Raw genomic sequence first — 19,497 nt, 5'->3', positions numbered from 1 at the left:
CAACCGGCCGTGCTCGCATTGGTAACAATGAGAGACCGATGCTCGACACAGCCACTAGAATGACAAAGGTCATTGTTCTTTCAAGACCATTTTGATCTTGATACTTCCATTGTCAATCAAAGCCAACAGTATGTCGCTAAATATATATAATTCTCGCTGGCATGGTCTTTGGATCGTCCTCTGCAGCTATCCCGGATCTCAATTGACCAGAAAAGAATCTCTAATACTTGAATTGTCTCACAGGACTTTGATACAATTTAGGCAAATTCTAGTCGCTGACTTCGAGACTCGAGCACGCTCGATTGACTCTCACTCTCCTCCAATGGCGCCAAAAGACCAGGAATTTCACAAGACAGGCTCAGGAGCCAAGGTCGTGAAAACACCACATTGGTCTTTTGGAAAACTTAAGGATGAGCAGAAGCCAAATCCTTCCGCCTCGGAGCAGCAGGATGAACATTGTGTTCAACCTCCTGAAGATGGTTCGTGGGATTCTGGATATCAAGAGGGCACATTCGAGGTACGTCCAGTAGAAAGCGACGGAAAAGAAAGTTCATCGTCTCGGGAAGACGCCGAATATTCAGATCCGGGAGATCCCTGGGAAGACTACGAGAACGAGTCTTCTCAAACAAGCGACTCTAGTACGGAAGAATCCAGGTCCACAATGTCCGACGATCAACCGCCCTTTCCATTCTTGGAACTCCCTCCCGAAGTTCGCGTCCTGATATACAGGTTGATACTGACTGTTCCAGGGGGAGGGTGGGACTCATTCACGGATTTTGAATCCAGACCTAGGGATCTCTCGATCTTTAGGGCTAATAGGCAAATCTGGAGAGAAGCGTTTCGTGAACTTCAAAAGATTTATAAGACTGAAGGTCGATGGTTGGTAGTCGCGGATCTTGGGCCAAAGGAAAATACGCAGTGGAATTAGACAAGCGAATGAATATTTGACTTTTGATGAGGATATCGCTCCTGGCTTGTTGCCTGAGCCCATATTGGCCTAGGAAGGGGCTTCCGATCAATAATGAATGTGTCAATTGCATGATTGTGAGAAGACTGTAAACTATTAATGTCGTTAATGGTGGTAGCATACTTGCCGTGATTGAAACACAAAACACTTATAAAACGAAACATTCATTTTCAACAACCGCTTTTCTAGATGAAGATGCCAAAAACATCTCCTGAAATGAAAGTGGGGATCGGATCCGGAACAATATTTTGCCGGCCTTTCACTGATCTCGAATTTTGTGCCTCAAGTCTTTTTACCTGCGAACATCTTTATCTTGCAATCAACCATAGAAACCAGTTGACGCCTAGGCATAAGTTAAAGCTATGTTCGAGAGTGAAACCGCTTTGCCAACATGGTTCACCGTTGCAACTCAGCCGAAAGCCTACCACTCCCCGCAGACGCTCGTGATCTTCCAGAATTCGCTACCCTTCACTGCCTTGCCAGTACTTGACGATGCTAACGTCCCAGGGCCTTGACAACTTGGGACCCCGCGCTGCAGTTGAAGAGCCAACATGATATCAGACTACGCCTACGCTCTGTCCCTGCCGTCCCCTCTATCCCCCACTACCTGGGCCCTCTCTACCCACGACTCTTCCTACCCATGATCACAAGCCTTAGAAGCTGAAACGAGTCTACCGATACATGTCTATGGGGTGAAAAGAATGAACGCTACGCGTTTTACATTGCGATGCGTTTGCTGTGCTCAAGTAGAATTGGATTTGTTGAGGACCGGAGTACGAGCTATAAGAAGGCAAGGGCTGGGGCCACGAAGGCCCTGCGGCTGCATACCTGGGGCATTGCACATGCCTTTAGCTTGCTACTCGAGTTGATGGGAGGTATGCGCATTGGAGCGAGCAGCATAGGGTTCTGCTGAACTCCTTGTTGGTGCAAAATTCGGCCGACTATTGCGTTGAGTGCGACGTCCGTCCGCCACGGTTGTACAGAAGAATCTTGGGAGTTTCCTGCAGGGCTACGCTCAGCATGTGTTGATGCTGAATGTTGCAAGGCTTCGTTGCAGTCAAGAAAGGAATGGTACATACGCTGTTACAGCGGTCGGCATAGAATGCAAGCGAAACTCGCGCAGTCGCCTTTTTCATCATTCCATACATCAAAGCATCTTCCACATATTACAAGAGATGGACGTGTATTTCGCTGTCCTGGGTCACATTCTGGTCTTTATCAGCCACTGTCGCACGTGCTCTTCCAGTCGTTTTCGCAAGTCGACCTTTGCCTTTTCAAGTCATCAGGTCAATCTAGTATTCTCTGCTGGAATTTTACATTGTATGGCTTATAATTCGAACGCTAAAATGGTTTAGTTGACGTGGAGTTCATGTGCACTGCTCGACCTTCCGCGACCCACATTCAGGGTTAACCATTAAAGGTTGTTGAGGCAGTGCATTCGTCTTTCCGTAATTGCATTGATAGACCAGCCTCGGACTTATCAATTATACAGAGACGTGTTGTCACATCGGATCACTATAAGGTTCGGAATAGCAAAAGTCGTGGTTACTGGAACACCAACACGGCGGTCGAGAGAGCGATCTAATTCGCCCGACGATCAGCTTCATGTTTTCAGGCCCTAGAAATGCTGACAGCAATGCCCTCGAACTCATGGTTATAGGGAACACGGGCTCTATAAGCGACATTGTTTCGGCACCTCTCCACTATATCTCATCCTGGACAACTGTGGGTCCAATGGACCGTCCAAACGCTGGATGAATCCGACGCGAAGGCAACAATTCTGATCATCGATACCGAGCAAAACAGGAGGAAGAGCGAGCTCGGAGTCAACCAGATGATGGAGCACATGTCATGACCCGTGAGGAGAGAGTTCACGAACGGGCGCCTACCAACCTTGTGTGAAACACCGACATCCCTTCCAAGGGGTCTCATATGCAATCACGGAGATTAAACGAAACGGGCCGATGTCTCACAATGTGTGCATATGGACAGACTATTTCAGATGTCGAGTCGCTCTTGGAAGACTTTCCCCTTCCGCAGAGTCCTTCCTTCAGAGTGTTGCTGAGTATTTTCTACGGGACTGGATCCCATTCACTCTTTTGACAATGCGTTTGCTGTGCTCCAGTACAGCACTTTGCTTATCATTCATTTCACTGATATATCCATTCGCTTCAGCCTTGAAGATTCCACAACACAACCGCCGTCAAGCCCAAGATGGGGCTGCTCAAGTCTCAGGTGGATCTGCCCTAGCTCAGAGTGGGACCACTCAGGCATCAGTCGCCAGCTCTGCCATGCAAAACGGAGCAAAACGGCGAGACGGGGAAATTAAAGACGCGCAGGGCAGCATGTTCTGTAATGGTCCTTACGGTGTCAATCAAAAGGGCGGGATACCGATGTCGCGTGCAAATCGTGGCAAGCTGCTTTTCTACGGCAAAGGCGAGGGAAATACGCCGGATGGCGTTTCCGACAAATGGACGTCAGTCAACCCATGTCTTCCTCGGATTGTAGCCTACTGACATCCAAGGAAAGAGATCAGGGCGGCGTTGATGATCCTAAGCAAAGCGCCTGCGGTATCCCTCATAATGCCTACTACACCAGCCACGTAGCGATTCATCCATATTGGTTGAAGTATGCACCTCTCGATCGTGAGTCTCTGGGCCCAGCACAATCGATGCAAGTACTGATGGCAAATAAAGGATATTGCCGTCCTGACATGTGTATCTCTTTCTGGACGGAAGACTGGAAGACAGACATGATGCTCAAAGTCACCGACATCTGCAGCACGGACCCCAGCAAACCGAATTCATGTCAGCAGCCCGGCGACATCAAGATCGACCGCACGAAGGTGAAAATTTGGTCGGGCAGTGGGGGTGACAGTCGCCCAGCTGAGCAGATTCCCGGGTTGGATGGAGATGCTTTCAAAGACCCAACGATATGGTTCTTCAGATCTTGTTGGGACGATGTAAGCTGCCCATCAACATGGCGTATCTACCATTCCACCATCGCTCATCCGACGAGCTGGAAGCATAGCTAACGCGTTCGAAGGGCATGATTCAGCCCCCTTACGATCACGACGGCAACCATTTTGCCATGCCCAAATTCTACAATAATCTAGACCAGACAGGCGACTTTGCTTCCGACCAGATGAGAATCAACCAAGTCATGTATCCCGAGAACATGAGATACGCCAATTGCGCCTACAACACGTAAGTCGGCCCCCCCCCCCCCTCCTCCCCCGCCCTTCTCTTTAGCCTCCTCGCCTTCCCCTCCCCCTTTCCACCCCCTTCCCCTCAACCACCCCCCCACTAACCACACCCCCCAGCTCCTGCCAAGGCGATGCAATCCAATCCTACCCCGACTGGACCGCCAACTCCGCAGAGCCAGACTGGTCACCCATCTGCGGCGGGCAAGGTTTCTCCGGCAAACCCGCCTCCTCGTCGTCCAACTGTCCCACCACATCCGGGGAGGGCGCGACAGCGGACCTCTCAGGCCAACAGAAGGAGATCGATGCTTGTAAAGCCATGGCTGAGCAGGTGGAGCAGACGAGGGATGGGGAGGGTACTTTCGCGGGCATGGCTGGTGCGAGTGGTGGTAATGGAACTACTGCTGTGGGCGGTGCAGCGGGAGGAACGAATGGGACGGGTGGCACAGCTACGAACGGAACTTCTAGCACAACAACTATCGGTGGAACATCAAACAGCAACGGTACAGACTATATCGGCAGCGACGTCTGCGGCAACGGCGGTTGCACCAGCTTGCAGGACTATTGCTCCCATGTTCTCGCGAACGGGGCTACGGACCCGAAATGTAGTGGTCTACCCGCTTCGTCGCAGCCTGCGGGTGGACAGAACGCTGCTGCGACTGGATTACCTGCTAGTGGCGGGGGTGGAAGTACAGGGGGTGGGAGCACGGGTGATGTTACTGCTGGGGGAGGTGGTTCTGGTTCTGGTGGTGATGCCTCTACTGGCACTGGCTCAGGGTCTGGCTTAGGGTCTGGCTCTGGCACGAGCTCCTCTCTTCCTTCCACTTCCTCCTCCTCTTCTTCCCCCTCAGGCAGCAACTTTGACTCCGATTCCAGCACTGGCACTGGCTCCGGCACAAACACGTCCACTGGCATTGAAGCTTCCACCAACTCTGGCTCTGGCTCCTCATCCTCGTCATCTGCCCTCAACGGTAGCGATAGCAGCTACAACCCCTCCACCAACGCTGCTTCAGGCAACACCACCCTGCCCACCACCACCACCGACAACACCCCCTCAAACGCAGACACAAGCCAAGCCGCCCGCGAGTCCGCACAACACGCTGCCGACTACGCCGCGCAGCAGGCCCGAGAAGCGCAACAGCATGCAGCGGACTTAGCTGCGCAGCAGTTGAGGGAGAGTGCGGAACATGCTGCTGCTGGAGGAGGAGGAAGTGGAAGCGGGGGTAGTGGGGATGGAACTGCTAGCACGACAGGCAGTGGAGCGGCTCAGAACGGAATTGACGGGATTGGTGCTACTGGCAGTGGAGCGGCTCAGAACGGAACCGATGGGATTGGTGCTAGCGGTGCATGCACTGCAGGCACGACAGCCGTTCAGAACGTCACCGATATCGTTAGTGTTGGAGCAAGCAGCCAGAACAGCACCTCCTCCCCCTCCTCCACCCCCACTCCCGCTCCCGCTCCCAGCTGTAATAGCAACTCCACCGCCACCTCCACCACGTCCTCTACCTCCAACCCAACAACAACAACAGCAGGATCCCCCCTCGGCATCGCAGCAGCAGCAGCGCGGCTTCCTCGGCCTGCTCAGGGGGCGGGAAAGGGGGTGGGGAATGGCAAGGGGAAGGTCGATTGTAGCGGTGGGTATGAGGCGATGGTAGCCTCGGGGGACGCGGGGGCTTGTTATGCGGGGGAATTTCGATGATGGTGTACGATTAGAGAAGGGAGGGGGGTTCTTGCAGCTGTTTCACGCCTCAGGGTAGATACTGACGTTGATGATGATTCTTCTACGATTCAAAATTCCATCCAGTGAAAAAGCTGTGTGCGATGATAGTTTTTTAATTGAACGGGGAGGGAGGGGGAAGGATGGGGAGGCAGAAGACTCTAATGCGTTCATCGAGACTAACTAAACTGTACGTCCCCCTCGGGCGATGTGATGGTAGTATGGAGGAGGTGATGGTATCGTCAACCCCTCTCCCGCGGGGCGGGGAAGTGGAGTCCACCCCATCCCTTTACCGTCGTCAAATCTATGGGAATAAACCAACCTTACTTTTCGAGACATTTCCTCATTTATCATACACCGCCCCTCTCCTTCCCCTACCTCCGCTCCCACAGGTATCCCCTACATTACCCATCCGAGAACCGACTACTCAAAACCGGCTTGGCCCCCCTTCCCATGCCCATGCCCATCCCACCAAACGCCCCACGACTCCTCTTCCTCTCCCTTCCCCCCTCCCTCTCCCCCTCCCCACGCCTCCTCTCACTCAGCCCTGCGCCCATTTCCCCCCCACCACCAGCCCCACCACCACCAGCCCCTCCTCCTCCCTGCATCACCTTTTTCCCACCACCGCCCTCTTTATTCCATTCCTTCCTCCCCTTCCCCCACCATCATCACTCTTCTTCAACCCCATGAGCCTCCGCAGTGAAAACCCTTTCCCCCCTTTTCCGCGGCGCGTGGTTTTCTTTGTCGCTCCCCCCACCCCCACCACCCCCACTTCCACTTCTACCACTTCTTCCACTGCCACTGCCACCGTTACTGCTACTACTACTACTCGTGCTCGGGCGCGAGTGTTTCCTATTCATCGGCACGGTAGGCGCAGGCGCGGCTCTAGGTGCCGCATACAAGCCAGAAGAAACATACGGGTTGGAAGAAGAGACGGCGTACGGGTTGGGGGGGGCGTAAGGGCCAGGCGGCGTGGGATTCAGCACGCCCTTACGATCCCTGATGAATCTGTCGCGTGCGTTGCTGATGCTGATGCTGGGTCTTACAGCCTTCCCCTCCACCTCACCCTCACCCTCGCCTGCACCCCTACCACCGCCACCACCACGACTGCCACTAACGTTGCTGCTTTGCCGAGAGCTAGCCGCCCTGCCAACACCACCGGCAAGACGTCTACTGCTGCGTCGGGGGATTTCGAGATTGGGGGAGGCAGGGGAGGTGCCGCGCTCGTTTATCGTGCTGGTCGCCGGCTGCGCGATGTAGTTTCGGAGTGAGGTTGAGGCTTGCGAGGTGAAGGCTATGGATTGCCGGCGGAGGATGGGGGGCGTGGGGGTGTTTGGGCGGGCGGGGCGGGTTGGCGGGATCGGGAAGGGGGAGGAGACTGAGAGGCGGGACATTATTGTGGGGTGGGGTGTTGATGGAAGGGCGTGCGTGGTGAGCGGTGGAGGGATGGTGGGGGGATGGTAGGGAGGGCGGGTTGTTGTAGAGTGGTCCGTCGATGTGGTGGTGGATGGTGGTGATAGTGGTGGTAAGATGGGAAGAGGTAAGAGTTGCGAATGAGTTGAGGTCAAAGAAGGTGGGTGAGGAGGAGCGTGTAGATGATGTGGATTGGTGGGATGGGGAGTGCGTGGGATAAAGGTCTGGTTTTGGGAGTGCGCGCTCCCCGTAAAGGTTGTACTTAAGGATTCTCGAGCGGCCGAAGAAGATAGGGGGAGTAAGTGAAGGGATGAGGTCAGCGCTGAAAGTATGGGGCCCCTGGTGAAAATGATAGGATCATCGGTATGTTAGAGGCAGCATCTGGCGTACTCGGTGTCCGATGTTTCAGCCCTGGGTCTCCCACGGGGATGAGCTGACCTGCATCCCACGCGACGCCACATGCTATTCTTCTATGCAGGGAACCATCGTAGATCCTCGGATCGTCTACTTCGGGATATGTTGAGAGTGCAATTGCTGCTCTGGGATTCCAGAGAAAGAGGAAGGTCGCGCTATCGGGCGAGTTCGGATGCACCGTGCTATATGCAAGATTAGACATCCGGCTGGAGTGCTTTCATTCGTTCATGTCGTACCAACAATCACCCAAACCGGAAGTCTTCAGTCTTTTGAACTTGCATGAACTTACAAAACCGGTGTCGTGCGTCCGTTGCCAAAGGCTTTTTCAAAGAAGTCTACAATCTTCTCAGGAGGTCCCAGTTCGAGAACCTCCCTGCATGGCCGGACTAAAGTGCAAGTAACATGCCCGTTGATGCATCCACATTGGACGAATGTCATCTTCGTCTTTGAGCGTGTTCGCTCAAAGCTCGATTTATACTTGGAGCGAAGGATAACCTCATGCACGCTGCACGGCGATGCTGAGGGGGTGCGAAACTCGCATTATCTTGAAGCATCGTCTCAATTCATTTGTGGCCTTTTCCAATGACTTCGTTCAGCAGCTAGCGGAATAAAGGTATAGAGGTGCTGATCTGGACGTAGGTATTATGGGAGAACTCGGTATAAACATTTGATAGACTGATCTTCTCGTCTGCTTCAGGCTAAATCAGAAGGCAATAGGTCTGATTTATGTCGACGATTTGATTGTCATAAGCTTTGTCATTGGAGACTCAGGGCCTTGTAGGCTGGACCTCGTTAGAAACGTCGGCAACATTAGTCCAGAAATGGTGAACCGTCAGACGCACGACGGCCCCTTTCAGTCCTTATATTGGTCTCTGCAATGACATAGTATTCAACCGGATCAAAGGACACCGAAACAGCAAAGATCCACCCCACTACTAGACATACAATTCCAAAAGAGCAAGTATCTCAATCGATCGACTGCTGTGCTCGGTAAATGGGTGCCATTCTCCTGACTATCGAGCCGATCTATCGGATAATGAGCTGCTCTCGTAGAGACACAACTGCACGTCTCCAAAGTCGACATTGAACGTAATCTAAACTTTTGATAATAGCAGGTGCAACGCAAGTCGACTGTGAACTTCTGCAAAACATCGGCGTTGGAGGCGCGAAAGACGCCTCCAAAAAGGCGAGTCAACGGTAGCATCAGAACATGATCGAAAATTTCTGTGGTAGGCTGTGTCAAGATCTCCAGACTCGTTCCTCGGAGCTGTTGGAAGGATCATCCCATAAAGGCGGCATACGGTTGCGTCATCATTCAACGGAAAGGGCTTCTTTGCACGTTCTCTTCGTGAAGGCTGATTGATTTAGGTCCCATTTCCAACAGAACAGCCCATGGCTCTTTCACTGATCTTGGTCAGGCCTGCAGGCGATCAGGGCGGCAGCAATCAGGTGGGCAGCAAAGTGCCTTGATTTTTGCTGGAAATCATTTTCCCAAAGCCAAGCTTCCTTCGATCTCCCACTGGGCTGTGTATACTCGGCACGGCAAAAGTAAGCTCGCTTGGAAAGAAAATATTGACTTAGAGTACGTCGCATATGTATGTCAGATGCAGGATCGAGGCGTATTGTGTCAGACATAATCTGGGGTGAAACAGACCTCATCTGTGAAGATTCGAGTGCTCCTGAAGATGAGCACGCCTATCTTGGCAGTTGGTTTCTTCGGCGGCGCGCATTTTACCACTTCATAGTCTCAGAATGCTCTCCTCGATAATTTCAGATGCAGTGCCTCCATGGTATGAGACGTTTCGCCGTAGCTGGTTCAGAGGCGTGTTCAAGATCCTTTCGCCTAAACCAACATTTTCTACCGTCGCCGTTGTGTCGAACCAAAGCATGAATTGAGAAGCCCAAGAGCAAGATTCTATTGATGGGTTCGAGGCGAAGCTCCAGACAAGTGTATAAAAGAACGTCACTTCTGCTACGATTCATAGGACTTCAGCATACCAGTCTTTTTGAAGTCTCCGGAAATTTGTCAATCTTTCCATCTCGCCAATCATTGCCCTCATTTAGTTTTCGACTTTTTGAAAGTCTCAGAATCCATTGAAAGCCATGCACTATACCACTCTCTTGTCGACCTGGATTGTGTTGCCATTGGCAATGCAAGTCTCCGCCGGTTGCTACAGCGACGGTGGCCAGGTCGGAGATAAGGACATGGCCGCTTCGAAGATCAACGACATCTGTACGAATCACTTGACAGGTGCCTACGATGCTGGCGCGTCGCGTCATGCGTGTCTACCCGATGGTAAGAATCGATGGGACTTTACAGTCAAGAGTATTGGCAAGGCGAAACAAAACCTCCCTTTGTCAGAATGTATCAGTGGGCTCATCAAGGAGACATCTGGCTGCGCATCTGGTGGCAGTTCCAGCTATACGGACTGGGCGTATACGTAAGTACTCTCACATCCCTTCAGGCTTCTTGTTGAATGATTCACTGCCGTCGTTGTCGCAAACACACAAAATTCGTCATCAATGATAATCTACTGACACCCGTCCAACAGAGCTGACCCGAACGCCGGTGCTTGCAAATCCGATGACGTTTCTGTCCAACCAGCTCCTGATCGAAGAGGACGCCTAACTTGGAACATGCATGATCGAGCCCTCGTCAGATCAGGCTTCACAGTACCAAAGGAAACTTACGATCGAGCCAAACAAGGCTATTGCCAAATGGTGCAAGATGGCGCAGATGCTCTCACGTCGGTCGCAAGATACATTGAGCGGGGCAGATGCCAATCCGAAGCCTGCATCTTGGTCTTAGAGATAACGTTCCAGGTAGGAGGAGAGTTCGTTCATGACAGAATCCCGACGTGGTGCAGCGCTGTGTTCGACGATCTATACGGTACCTTCCAAGGCAACGGCGGAACGGCCGATATCGACATCGGAGCCGAAACTGGCATGGTGTCTGTCACCGTCGGTGCGGAGGACAGAGGTGAAAAATGTCACACCTCTGCAGCATCTAACGAGATGTGCGGAAGTGGCTCGACTTAGATGGAGAAGTAGGTAGTCGGTAACTTCGATACATATGATGTAAGCTGGGAGAGTCAGTCTCATTGAAGCTGTGTAGATTACCAAAATATGCCATAGCCGCCTTCCCAATCAACGTGCTCCAGACTTGCGTCTCTTCCACCACTTGCGTTGTGACGACAGGCTCTGCAAGTTCTGCAGGCTCCGCGCTTGCGCCTGCGCAGACTTATCTGCCATAATTGAATGACAAGCGAGTCGCAGAGGCTCGTCCACAGGTGTCCTATCCTGATGCTGACGTCCTCTATCCTCCATAAGCTTGACGAGCAAAGACCAGTCGAGGTCCTCTGAGCCAGTCGGGCGAATCTGTTTAAGATTTGCGATGGAGCATTGGACGATCGATAGTGCGGTAGGAGAGTGTTCCAGGAAACGCGAAGCTGTATTGGGGAAAATCACGCGGCTTTGAACAGCGTTCGGGTCGGCTCCGTGCTCCACCATGATCTCGAGGAGGACGCCGACCAATCCCTGCCATTCTGGGTAATGGCTGAGCTTAGCGGGGCTCATGGCGTCGTCGAAGTGCAATAGGGCAAACGTCCATGCGCTTGATTTGTCGACTGTCGGTTTGTTCGGGTCGGCAGAGTGCTTCAAGAGGGTTTTGACGACGGAGATTTGATGAGCGGCGACGTAATCATCCATATCTTCACCGAAGTGGTATACGATATCGATGAGAAGGTCTTGTTTGGACAGGTCAGAAAGACATTCCGGAGATTCCTTCAGGTATTGGTCCAGTGACAAACCGAGGCCGGCTGCCGCCATCAAGGACGGGAATGAGTGCACGAATTGCCAGCACCTGTTCAATCTAGTCATGGCAAGGGCCCAGTGCGAAGTCTTGTTGAGCTTTGCTTTTCCGTGCTGCAAAGCGCATATATGTTCCCAATGATTTTCTATGTCAGAATCGCACTCACGGAGGTAATCTAGACATGGTTTACCTGTGGAGGTTTCAGCCAATCGACCGTACATGAAGATGATCACGACTCGGTGGAGTAAAGCCACTAGCATATCATCCACGTGGTGTTCATTCATTCGAGTAGGCGGCCATACACCAAGGAATCCTTTCAGCCACACTAGGGAGGAGCTCAGCAACGAGATATTAGGATCGAAAGAAATATCCTTGGTGAGGTCTTGTAAATACTGATAGTTCTGACATTCGCTGAGGAACTCAATGACAGTTCGGTGCAGGAATCCAACGGAAGTGCCTTGCGACATATGGCCCTGAACTTCCAACAAGCCACGACAACAGCTCTGAAGCCGAACGCGCATGTTCTCGCATAAATCTCCTATGTTTTTCACTTCGTTACTGTCGTGATACAACTTTGTAGCTATCTTTGGATCATCTAAATCGGCCCAAGCGAGTCGCATCAGCAAGAGTGGATAGAGTGTCTCTGATTCATGATGTCGCAATGCAACTTGCAGCAATTTTGAGGCTTGCTGACGGTATAAGGGTTCCAAGTTGCTTAACATGAGCCTGTATATATCATGTAACTCTGATGGAAGCTCCCCAAGTCGATGTTGTAAATGCTCGATCCTATCGTGGTTCTCCAATCCTTGAGTGAGTGATTTCACGACAAGCATTACCCAAAGGAATACGCCAGACGACTTGGTGACTATCTCAGCCACAAGTGTTCTTGCCGCATGTGGCATGTCGAGGAAGAGCTGTTTCATAAGTTGGTGATCGCACATCTGAGCATTGACGTATGCTTGAATGTCATTCATAGTCAAGTCTTGTAATCGAAGACTCGGGCAGTCTTGAAATGCTTGGACACATGGTGAGATCGGACGACTTGAGACGACAACCTTCATCATTGGTTTTGACGCTACGAGTTTGATAAGGCTGACAATATCGGCAGTATCGCCTTCAGTTTCATCAATACCGTCAATGAAGAAGCAAATGCGGGATGGGATATGATCTAACATCTTCATGAATGCCACTTTGAGCTCAGTGTCCGAGAGGGGTTGTATAGTGGATTGCAGTTGTGGATGCTGGTTTCGCCGTGCTTCTTCGTGGTAGAGCTCGGGAAATATCTTAAAAATGATCTCTTTATGACAAGAAAGAACCTCGAATAAGGTTGCTCGGTATAGGCCCACTTGAGCTTTCTGGAGCAGAATGCCAGCATTCCAGAAAAAAAAAGAAGGTATCAATACCTGCTCACCTCCGCTCCACGTCGCGAGTGCCACTTTGGTCATTGGATGCGACAGGATGAACTTCATAAGTGTTGTTTTCCCCGACGCCGCCTTTCCGTTGATCCAGTAACAACCAGATCCCGACTGGAGCCAATCAAGGAAGCTGCTCCAAGGTCTTCTCGCGATATTTTCGTCGAATAACCATTGGAAGGTATCCTTGTGAGCCGGAGCAACATCTTGTATGCGTGTGTTCATCTGCCTAAATTGAAGATGGTCGAGCACCGCTTGTTGAATCTGTGATTGATCTCCGCCCTTCAGTTGATAATAGGCCTCATTTGGCCGAGAAAGATAGATAGGATCGACAGAATGGGATCGTTGTATTGCAGCGATTGTCTGATCGAAATAATGGCGGTGAAGGTGCTCAATCCTGTCTTGTCGTTTTTCAAATGTGTCCGTGTGCCGGTTCAACTCCGTCATAAGCACACCTTTCTCGTCCATGAAGTCTCTAATGATGCTTTGCAAGCCTTGCTCCAAGGTGTCGAAACGCGAATCATGTACTGCTGCCTGAATGTTTGCGTCGCTACGAAAGGACACCAGTATTCTCAACGTAAGCTGATCTCGAAAGTTTTGAAGTCTTTGTGAAGTCTGATCTAACTTGTCAGTTCCCCATGTGGTTTTCAGCGCTTGTCGTATAGACTTCCATCGCGAGAGCTTTGTGGTAGACTGCAGATCAGAGAGAGCCGCAATTAGTTCCTGGGACACAGCTTTACAGCCCGCTGCAAGCCTCCCGAGGTCCTATTGACGTACGATTCTTCAGCTGCGCTCACTAGCAGGATCTCTATGCAGTTTTTGGAGGGAGTTGATGATGGGACAGACCTCATCCCGACTAAAGCCGCCTCCATTACTCTGAACGCTCGGATTTTGATTTTGCCTGGTAAGGGATTCAGATAAGGGCTCTTGTGAACATTCAATGTCGCTTGTTAATTTTCTCAGGTCCTCCGTGGTCAACTTTAGGTCTCGTATTTCCAGCGAAGAGCCGTGCTGACGTATTTCGCCGGCCTTGGACAAAAGTCTGGTTGCATAGTCGACAAATTGGATGATGTTTGCTGCCAAGCCGACAGCAATTAAAGGCTCGAGCATTGTGTCAGGCTACGAATAGAATTCTTCGCACATGTTGCTGTCGGAGCCTCGGGCTTCAAGGAGATCAACTCCGACTATTCTGACGTGAGGACCTATAGGTTGTGGATACTTCCAGGTCGTCGACAAGAGCATGGTTGAGCACGGTGGGCGAGTCTACGACAGACCGGGTCAGTAGCCTATAGCACAACCCCTCCATCGTGGACTGCTGTGATTCGCCATCAGTCGTTAGGCCTGCATAAGGCAGATCTGGTCGGGCGGCTAAATTTACATTTTAATACGGCAAAGACATCGTTATGTGGTGGTCAGATCCGCCTATAACCCTAAGATCAATACGTCCTGTAACCGAGTTTGATATTGCAGATTACATATGCGATAGTAGCAAAGAAAAGGAACATAGACGTTAACGGTACGTCATTCGCTCTGGTGACTGGAGAGAAGACTCAGCCCTATATATCTTGGCAATATTGGCATCGAAATCTGACTGATATAGTAGCATTCAGGCTGATGGCTGCCCTTCCATTACGACTCGCATAAACCAGCACCACTGAAGAGCATGTTGGATCATTCGATCTGGAAAATGTTTGTAGCCTTATTTACCAACGGCCCCCATATTCAGCAATCTGACCCCTGTGCTGCTGAGTGTGGTGATGCCCTGCCTGATGCCCCGCCTGATGCCCCTACCAACCGCTGGGCTGTGACTTCCTGATCTGATCACCCTCTGATATTATATGTGTCAGAAGTCTTCGCACAAGGCTACGGTCCATACCGTCCAACCTTGGCCAGCATGTTTTCACGTGCCGTCAAACCTCAGTCACCGTAGTTCCACGTTGACGAACCCTGGGGACATCGTAGCCCAGTTCCATTATGAGAATGAACGTCTCACTACTCCAAAAGTATCGTCATATTTTCTACTCGCCCCAAACCCCTCCCGCCCCAAGAATACAGGGATTTCAGCTGCATTCCCCTTGAAAGGGGGCCATTCACATCTTACTGCATTCTAAAATAAGCTGCTTATTGAGTAGATGGGTTCGATCTTCACCTTAAAACGTCCGCCGCGGGGCTTTGACTGCCACACCATAATCCACATCGCGCAAGGTTGTATTCATGAAGAAGAGGTTGTGTGATCATGCGAATTTTCAACGTGATAAGGCTGGGTATAGCAAGTCCATCGACTACATATCTATCCCTCAATGTCTCGATTTGACCTCGTTCCATGCATCGTCTTCTCTTTCGTAAAAGTTCTTTCCCTTTAGATATACAGCTTATCTCTGGTAAGTTGCAAGTCTCGCCCCAATATCAAAAGTATACACTTCACACCTTAAGATGACCACTTCGATTAGCGAAGATGCATCAAGTCCCTTCAACGGAACCGCACAAGCTTGCGCAGCTTTGAACGTCACTGTAAAATGCAATATCACATGGGATGCAAACACCAATGTTGTACAGATAGGGCCATACGAAAGGGGGCAACTTGAATCTATCCCTGATATTGCTGGGCCTGGGGTACAACGCTTCTTTGAGCGACGCTCCCAAACGTTTGAGTATGACTGACAGGCGTCAGTTCTTGCTAGCATTAATGATAACCGCCATCTGTCTCTTTCCAGGAGCCCTCGTCAGCATGCTACGCCTTACTCTCAAGTGGCGCAGCGGTCGACTATCCTATCCTTCACCGAACGATCTCAAGACGGAAGAGATACGCTGGATGGTGACCTACCGAACCTTGATATTGGCAGTGTCGGACACACAAACCTTGACAACAATCGCTTATGGCCTTGACTTTTGGCTAATTCAGAAATGCTCGATGTCCGCCTACCACTATGTCATCGCCATAAACATCTGTCTGATCTCTTGTGCAAACTTTGTCCTCTCGCTCTCCTTGGTGAGAGAGTATTGGAAAGCTCCTGCATCGGCACTGCTCCGAGTCGTGGGCATTGCAGTCATCTTTGGCTATCTGTTGAAGTTACTCATTTACCAGGGAAGTCGAAAGGACTTTCCAGAGTATCAACCACCGCTTGGTATGACATCGAGTGCACTACTCCTCCCTGCAACCTGCTTCTTGGACTCTGAGTTCGCCGACTTCTATCGAAGCTATACCGAGGCGCAAAAGCAGACGATAGGTTACCCCATGAAGCCTTGGCAATTTGAGGAGCTCGTCATTTACGTTTTCAATTTCGTCGGATTGATCGCAGGCTTAGGGAGAACGCTTTGGCAGCTCCAGTGGGACAGGCATCACAGAGGGTCGACCAGGACATATACACGTTGGCAAAGTCTCGGAATAGCTTTTTACAAAGTTCAAGCCGTCATAGTCTTCCTGGCCGTCAATGTCGGCGCCTTTGTGCGTATTTACAGTCTGAAAACCTGGGTTAACCAATCAGGATGGATAAAGCCCGGTCGTACGAACAATCCGGAGAACGACTGGCTTGCTATTAGCCAGATCTTGCCATTAATTTTACTGGCAACTGCTTTCGTGGCCGTTTCCGATCAATGGACGCTTAAGTGGTATGCTCAAGCCCAGGGCCAAGATGGACAGAAATCGAATTCTTCTCACGGGTTACTGGACTTTCGGCATTCGACTCCAGCTTACTCCCAGCACCAGCAGGGATCTTTTGTTCAGGATCGAGTTACTTCTACGCCACCAAGGAAGGTCGTTCATCGAGACCCTGGGTTGAGGAGTACCGATCAGGATTATGATTCTGGACGTTGGTGAAGGCAGAAGGCGCGCCGAGTGGTAGATCTGGTATTCTTGGTCATTTTTGGGCAGCTTTGTGCCGCGAATGTCATTCCTTGATATGGAAGACTTTGGAGCTCGGGGAGATCATTTGAGACCATGTATGAACGTGTGTATATTTAGCTTCTTCGTCATATGTCATCAGACTTCGTATAAACTTTACCATCCCAATTCCTGTGCGTGCGGTCAAACCCATTTGTAAAGGAGTGTAAGATCAGCCCATATAGAGAAGCCTCAGCGTAGAACCCCGCATACCCCTCCTGTCTGTTATGATTTCCATAGAGAACGAATTTACGCGAGGGCATACACCATACTTGCTCTTCTGACACCCTCACAGCCTTTGCTTCGTCGACGTAGGAATCCTGTAAAAGCATCCTTTATACTTGTCGAAAAATCTTGCTGCAGAAGACCCCAGCAGGGACATACAAAACGACGATCCCAACCGGCGGAACTATACAAAAGACCCAGAAATAAATCCCGTCCTCCTGAAACAAATCGAATTCAAGGTAGAAGGAAGTGAAAATGGCTATAGCTACACAGACGCTCGCAAATAAAATAAGCCATATTAACCCCTTGAACCATTTGGATGCGTAGAAGTCTTGACGAAAACCTTTCCAGCGTCGTTGTTGACCATCGGCGCTTATGCCGGCCTCAAGCCGTCCTGTTTCTGGATGTAAAAGTGCGAGAGGATCACTGTTGCCCTTGGAAGACGTGCCCGTCAACTCAATCTCGTCAGCATTGGCTTCCGCTTGAATGCCTTGAGTTGACTGTATCAATGGTCGTGAGTGGGGCTGTGCGGGGTCCTCTCTGCTGCTGAGTACACTTTGGTCACCGTGCACTGTTGCTTCTAAAACTGTTCTGGACAATGGTTCTTCCAAGGGCAAGCTCGGTAAGATGGGAGAAGTCTCCGAAGCATGTTCTGGTGATGATAATTGAATCATGTTAGGTTGGCATCCGTTGGTGTCATTTGTGTCTGTCGTATTAGGCTGGCTTCCTGGTTTCTTAACCTCTGCATGTAGCTCAGTGATTCATCACTAGAATTCATTTCAGAGTCACTGACCGTAGAATGCTTCGAACATTGCAAGTAGTGGCAACGCAAGCAGCAGCAGTGGGATTATTTGACCAAAGCCCCAGCTATTTTCTTCCGCAACGAATCGCCGCGCTCTCATTATAACGAGCGTTCCCCAAATGAGACTGAAGGAGACCCAGAGTATTGGTGCTGCGAATGAATGGTGTCTTTTTGAAGTAGAAGAGTCAGTTCGTTTCTTTAAGAGTGGCCAGATTTAGAGAAATAGACCCGTTCATCACGTCTATGGGCTAGCAATATAGCCTGAAAACTAGAGATGTAGGAATTCGTTGGTGCTGGGCGTACTTACATGTCTGAGATAGCCAATACCGTGCAGTAGGTCATCATTAATGCGTGATAGCGGACTCTTTGCGGAAATCCAGCTCTCCGCCATGCTTTGTTAGAGGTTATCGCAAGATCTTTGACAGTTGCGTCGAGTGCAGCTCTGATCCTTACTTGAGGTCGCCATCGCTCAAAGCGTTGCCCATTTAGCTCGAATAGTGCGCCAGCCCTGATGACATAGTTCGAAATTAAGAGAGCATATGAAAGTGCTCCTTCCCATCTCCAGGCATTCCAAAATTTGCTATTCCAAAAACATTTCGCTGGAATGAAGGTGCTGGTGCACTCGCTGACATTCTCTAATACTGGTTGTTCAAAGTAAACAATTTCATACCAGTTATTGCTACCGGTCGGCATGATGGCAACGAAAAGCATCACAAATAACATCAGCATTCCACAAATCCTCCACATCCGAAGCTGCGGATACTCGCGTAGGTAAATACGAAGAACAGAGAGTGTAATTAGATGTGTTCCTGAGGACATCCACGCCAAATAAGTTACTAATTGCCAATCGTACACCATAATGTTGCTTCTCTTAGCAAAGCCAGCAACGAGGATGGCAATACCCGTGATGATCTGCTGATCACTGCGTGTAAATTCAGCCGGTGCCAAGAAGGAGGTATAATCTGCTTCAAAACGTACCTCACGATAAGGACGACTCTCCTTAGTAATGGGCTCCATACTGTGGATGATCGTGGCTTGATCTTGAGAAGGCGCCGATCAAGATCGCCTAATAAGCGCTCATCGAGCCATCCACAGCAGTAGCCAATCGCTACCGTCGCCCAGGTCAGATAAGCGGAAATAATGAATGCTAAAATGACCTGAGAAGCGTAAGCATTGGGGTCAGCCATCTGGTATGGGACATTAGATGTGTAAATGTGGATACACGTACCCCAAGCCCAGAGATATCGGGATCAAGGACAGCCGTGGGTGGTGGTGGTGGTTCCTTGCGTTTGACATAGCTTTCGTTGATCCAATTGTAAGCATAGCTATGATTGATGGCCTCCAATTCGTAAGGAAGGTTGATGTAATTAATTAGCTCGCTTAGGTAGCCACAAGTGGTTGAAGCATTGTTTGTAGACATGATGTCGGAGGAGGTTTACCGACGACAGATCTGGCGGAAATGAATCTAGCTTTGACAATGCTATATTGTTGTTCGCAATCGCTTGACTAGCGTCGAGCATCCCAATACTACAGACCTAGCTCTGATGTGTCTGTATAAGTACAATACATAGATCGAGAATGGAGAAGAAGGTTCTTGAAGAAAGACGGAGCTGAGCTCGAAGCACATCCTTCCGCCCTAAGGAAAGGGTGTCAT

At 50.5% G+C, this 19,497-nt stretch overlaps 6 protein-coding genes across 6 annotated transcripts; 4 read left to right on the top strand and 2 right to left on the bottom strand.

Moving 5' to 3' along the window:
* Positions 1–322: 322 nt before the first annotated feature.
* KY384_001255 (uncharacterized protein) lies at positions 323–887 on the top strand (the record flags this gene model as incomplete). The annotated part of the gene is made up of 2 exons (XM_044809786.1): positions 323–709; positions 750–887. The coding sequence occupies 2 exons, from the start codon at positions 323–325 to the stop codon at positions 885–887; spliced, it is 525 nt and encodes a 174-aa protein (XP_044673693.1).
* Positions 888–3,437: 2,550 nt separating this feature from the next.
* On the top strand, positions 3,438–5,868 carry KY384_001254 (uncharacterized protein; the record flags this gene model as incomplete). The annotated part of the gene is made up of 3 exons (XM_044809785.1): positions 3,438–3,929; positions 4,013–4,173; positions 4,290–5,868. 3 exons carry the CDS (start codon positions 3,438–3,440, stop codon positions 5,866–5,868), a joined length of 2,232 nt encoding a protein of 743 aa, XP_044673692.1.
* A 3,996-nt stretch (positions 5,869–9,864) lies between these two features.
* KY384_001253 (uncharacterized protein) lies at positions 9,865–10,752 on the top strand (the record flags this gene model as incomplete). Its single annotated transcript, XM_044809784.1, has 2 exons — positions 9,865–10,154; positions 10,266–10,752. The coding sequence occupies 2 exons, from the start codon at positions 9,865–9,867 to the stop codon at positions 10,750–10,752; spliced, it is 777 nt and encodes a 258-aa protein (XP_044673691.1).
* Positions 10,753–10,860: 108 nt separating this feature from the next.
* On the bottom strand, positions 10,861–14,046 carry KY384_001252 (uncharacterized protein; the record flags this gene model as incomplete). Its single annotated transcript, XM_044809783.1, has 2 exons — positions 10,861–13,682; positions 13,734–14,046. The coding sequence occupies 2 exons, from the start codon at positions 14,044–14,046 to the stop codon at positions 10,861–10,863; spliced, it is 3,135 nt and encodes a 1,044-aa protein (XP_044673690.1).
* A 1,618-nt stretch (positions 14,047–15,664) lies between these two features.
* Positions 15,665–16,753, top strand: KY384_001251 (uncharacterized protein; the record flags this gene model as incomplete). Its single annotated transcript, XM_044809782.1, has 1 exon — positions 15,665–16,753. The coding sequence occupies one exon, from the start codon at positions 15,665–15,667 to the stop codon at positions 16,751–16,753; it is 1,089 nt and encodes a 362-aa protein (XP_044673689.1).
* Positions 16,754–16,905: 152 nt separating this feature from the next.
* On the bottom strand, positions 16,906–19,263 carry KY384_001250 (uncharacterized protein; the record flags this gene model as incomplete). Its single annotated transcript, XM_044809781.1, has 4 exons — positions 16,906–16,931; positions 17,406–17,793; positions 18,207–18,821; positions 19,072–19,263. 4 exons carry the CDS (start codon positions 19,261–19,263, stop codon positions 16,906–16,908), a joined length of 1,221 nt encoding a protein of 406 aa, XP_044673688.1.
* Between the last annotated feature and the right edge of the window lie 234 nt (positions 19,264–19,497).

This window comes from Bacidia gigantensis, assembly GCF_019456465.1.
Source record: "Bacidia gigantensis strain McMullin 20006 chromosome Unknown contig_125, whole genome shotgun sequence".
NCBI classification, from domain to species: domain Eukaryota; kingdom Fungi; phylum Ascomycota; class Lecanoromycetes; order Lecanorales; family Ramalinaceae; genus Bacidia; species Bacidia gigantensis.
This window is presented reverse-complemented; position numbering and strand designations above follow the sequence as displayed.